The sequence below is a fragment of the Pygoscelis adeliae genome, unplaced genomic scaffold (genome assembly GCF_000699105.1).
Source record: "Pygoscelis adeliae isolate BGI_AS28 unplaced genomic scaffold, ASM69910v1 Scaffold1067, whole genome shotgun sequence".
Taxonomy (NCBI): Eukaryota; Metazoa; Chordata; class Aves; order Sphenisciformes; family Spheniscidae; genus Pygoscelis; species Pygoscelis adeliae.
This window is the reverse complement of record NW_008825176.1, coordinates 36384-40309: the sequence shown is the minus strand read 5'-3', so window position 1 is coordinate 40309 and position 3926 is coordinate 36384. Positions and strand designations below refer to the sequence as shown.

At 55.9% G+C, this 3926-nt stretch overlaps 1 protein-coding gene across 1 annotated transcript in view; it reads right to left on the bottom strand.

The window, feature by feature from the left end:
- SLC38A10 (solute carrier family 38, member 10) overlaps positions 1-3926 on the bottom strand; it is a gene marked incomplete at its 5' end in the record, with an annotated part of 36821 nt that overhangs the window by 6378 nt on the left and 26517 nt on the right. Inside the window, 3 exons of the mRNA XM_009328923.1 lie at positions 225-332; positions 920-1399; positions 1685-1852. Coding sequence (XP_009327198.1) covers positions 225-332; positions 920-1399; positions 1685-1852 — 756 coding nt within the window. The remainder of the gene's footprint in view (positions 1-224; positions 333-919; positions 1400-1684; positions 1853-3926) is intronic.

Sequence of the window (3926 nt, the reverse complement as noted above, 5' to 3'; positions counted from 1 at the left end):
GGAACAGCCAGCCTGCGCCGGAGGGGCGAGCCCGCTGGAGACAGGCACTAATTGCTGCCGTCGCGGAGGTGACTATGGCCTAAAGCTATGCGCTGGCAAGAGCCAAGAACAGTGCTTGGCTGGCACGGTCCTCCCGCAGAGAGAAATCCTGCACTCGCAGCCCCGGCTCCCAGGGGGAGCTCAGCGCCTTCCCCTCCCCGCACACCCCGGGGACGCGTGCTCACCCTCCAGCTTGCTCTCCGCCTTCTCCTGTTGCTTCTCCTCGGTGTTTCGGGTATCTCTCGGCTCCAGCTGATCTGCTCTGTCCGGGAGGGGCAGGCCCTGCTTTTCACCTGCGGACGAACAGATCGACAGACCTTTGGCAGTCAATAAAGACGCTCCAGCAGCAGATGTTCCCTTAAAATGACTCCACATTGTGTTGTCCCTCCCTGCCTAAGCCGGCACAGTTTATATTCAACCCAATGACTGCAAGGGAAGTAATCAAAAAAAAAAAAAAAATTTTTAACAATCTTATAGACTCGTGGCAGCGAGCCAGCGCTAACTACCTCAGCCAATTAAAATGCAAGAACGGTTCTAACTAGCTTTTAGACGGGCACTTAGCAATGTGTTACCTGTCAAGATCTCCCGGCTCCGTGTCCCCAGTGAGTTCGGAGACGCACAGGAACAGCATGGCACCTGACATTTAGTAGGCTAGCAAACAACTGTTTGACAGATATTATACTAGCTGTCAAAGCCACCAGATTCCTCCTTTTCCCCAACAGCTGCTGAAGGGGCTGTGCACGCTCCACATGCTAATCTCGTGAAATTAAAAGGAAACACTGGGATGTAGGTAGGAATAACCAAATTGCCCGGTTTCCGGGGGGGGATTACAGGCCAAGAGGAGAGTTTGTTCAGACGAGCCGCCGTGGAGGGAGCTTACCAGAGTCAGCTGCCTTCTCCATGGACTTCGCAGCCTCCTCTGCTTTCCTGGGGAGCTGGAGCTTTGATTTCTCCCTGTCACCTGCAGCCTCAGCTTTCTTCTCACCGTCCGGCACAGCAGCTTGCGCCTTGGCTTCCAGCACTTGTTTGTCTGGCTCCAGCTCTTTATATGGCGGCCTGCCATCCTGCTGCACCATCACCTCCAGGACATTCTTCGGATTCTTAACGGGCTCGTCAGTCCCTCCCCGCAGTTGGTTCTCAGCGATCACTTCCTTCCCTTGTTTCAGGCCAAGTGCCTCTTTCTGGGGATTCAGCGCAGCTGGCTCCTCCAGCGCCGGCTTGAGCAGATGATCGTTGGCTCCTCCGGGCGCAAGCTTGTTCTCATCGGATTCCTCCCGCTCCCGCCCCATGTCCACAACCACTTCGTCGTGCGGGACGGGTGGCTCGTGGCGATGTGCTTCCCCCACGGGCAGGGCAATCCCTAGGGCGGACGACAGGCAGGGTTAGGGGGCTCCAGACTGATGGGAGAAAGTAACAGGCAGCAGGTTCACAGCACACCCAGCTGCCTGCTGCTGCCCTTTTCCAGCCCCACCTTTGCTTTCTCATCAGGAGGCTGCATTCCCAACAAGCCTCAAAAGCATCAAATACTAAATCACCTTCACTCCACGAGGTAACGAGCAGAGATCAGGATCTTTATCTGAAATAGTCCCGCAACGTACGCCTCCCAGCTCCAAAGCTGGCACCCCTTCCCCGGGTTCCTCGTTACCTTGATCGGGACGGTCAAGCTGCACTTTCTCCTCCGGCTTTCCTCTCTCCTCCTCTCTCTTGGGTACCTCCATGGGCACCTTGATTTGTGGCTGCTCCATCTCCTCCTTCTCACCCAGCTTCGGTTTATCGCGGTCGTCCTCCGCCTCCTCTACCGCCGTGTTCTGGTCTGCAAACGCAGGACAGTTAATTGCACGAGGTTACACACGGCTGCACCGCCAGTCCGCCGGCAGGATCAAGGCAACTGCTTTGTCTGCTGCAACCCCCTTTACCAGCACAAGCCGAGCGGCTATTTTCCCTCCAGCGTCAGTACGGACGGGTTGAGGCTTTTGTTCTGGGATCGCCTGTTTGTTTTCCCTACGGTGGCTTTTTATGGAGCTGCCGGCACGGAAGCCCAGGCCAGGCAGCCAGGCAGGGCCGGGATGGAGCCGGCTGCTGCTGCGAGCCCCTGCCGCCAGATGGTAGACACCCCCCGTTTTGCGGCTGCGAGCCCATGCCGCCAGATGGTAGCATCCTCCCGGCTCCCCCGCGCCGGACCCCCGAGCACCGGGAGAAAGCGAGGAGGGGGTCAGGCTGCAGCCCCCCCATCGCCCTTAGCTCAAAACCTCTGTTATTTTTATGTTTTTCTCTCCTTTCTTTTCACACGAGCGTTTCCCCAGCCCTTCGAACGCCGCGAGGAGGACGGGCGGGAGGGAGGGAGGAGAGCTGCACGACCCCGCAGAAGGCACAAAGTTTTGAGGAACGCGATTGAACAGGCATTAGGGGAAACTCCCGAGGGAGATGGGGGACTCTCCTCATCTCTCCCTCGAAGAGATGGGATGTTTCTGGAAAATGCATCCCAGTCAGACCAGTTACAGGGTTCAGCGCTGGAGTAACCACGTGGAATACGTGGCACATCCCACGGGATGGCAACGGTCCCTTCTGACCCCAGGGTGGCAGAAGACGACCCACACAGCGCAAACAGGGAGTGAACTCTTCCTTAGAAGAGCAGCAGAGGAGGAAATCTAATTGTTTCCCAGCACTGAAGTTGTTCTGCAGATTTTTTTCCATCCAACAAACTCTGAAAAAAAAAAAAAATCTATCTTCTGTAACAAAAAAAAAAAATTCCCAACTCTTCCCCCCATTTGCCCTCCCCCATGCGATTTCCTTTGGGGAATTAATTCTATAAACATCTTTCAATTTTCTCCTCCCCCTCCACAGGGCTGGTGCGATTTATTACAAGATGAACTCATGGGAAAGAAGAGATTGCCACAACTTCAGCTGCGTGGGCCTTACCCAAGTTGGGGGGGGGGAGGAACAACAAAATAAGTACAAAATCCTGGCCCAGAGGGATCCGTGCCAGAAGGACCCAGCGCCTCTCCAGAAACCTGGACTCTCTGGCCCAGAGCTCCGCACCCAGTTGAAGGGACGTGCGCCGGGGCTGGCCGGCTTTCCAAGTTGCTTTGGTTCGGGAATGACGGTGGGAGGGGAAAAGGACTCGGATTTTCTGAGAAATTCGAGTCTGGTACCCAAGGGTCCCCTCTCTCCATTGAGGGACTTCCCAGGGTTCAGCAAGTCACGGCGGGACACTCCTCCTTTCAGGAAAAAAGGGACTGCAGGAACCAGTGCCCAGCCCTGGACGGGGGCCCTGGGAAGCAGGAGGCTGAGGCCGGGGAGGGGAGCGCTCGGCACGGCTGCGGATGTTCCCAGCTAAATTCTGGCCTCGCAGCAAAAAATTATTTACTCTATTGGAGGAAAGTTTTTCGTTAATTGGTTCATGAAGCCGGGAGATGGCTGCGTTTGGAGAAGACTGCGGCGCATCTGAAACCAGAGGATCCAGAGAACCGCAACACAGGCAGAGCTGTTCCCACGGCAGAAGGGAATGACGACACGAGGCAGCCGTGCAGCAAGATGATGTTCAAGAGGGGAAATAAAAAGGAAGGGGGGCGGGGGGAAGCTTTCCATACAAGCGGGAAATGGAGGAGTTTAAAACCAGGACTACCCCTGCGCGCACGGCAGGGTTTGGCCAGAGGACCCTGCAGCAGGTGAAACCCCCCCCCCATGGGTCAAGGACACGACCGAGGGGCCGGGGGAGGCCCCGCTGCTGGGAGAAGCATCGATCGTAAATCAAGAGGCAGCCGCATGTTCCGCGTTCTGCAAACAATGCAAGAAAAGACCAAAACACAAACAAAACCCAAACAAAAATAAAGGTCTCCACACCATAAGAAGACAAAGTTGCCTCTAAGCCGTCATTTGCTCAGCAG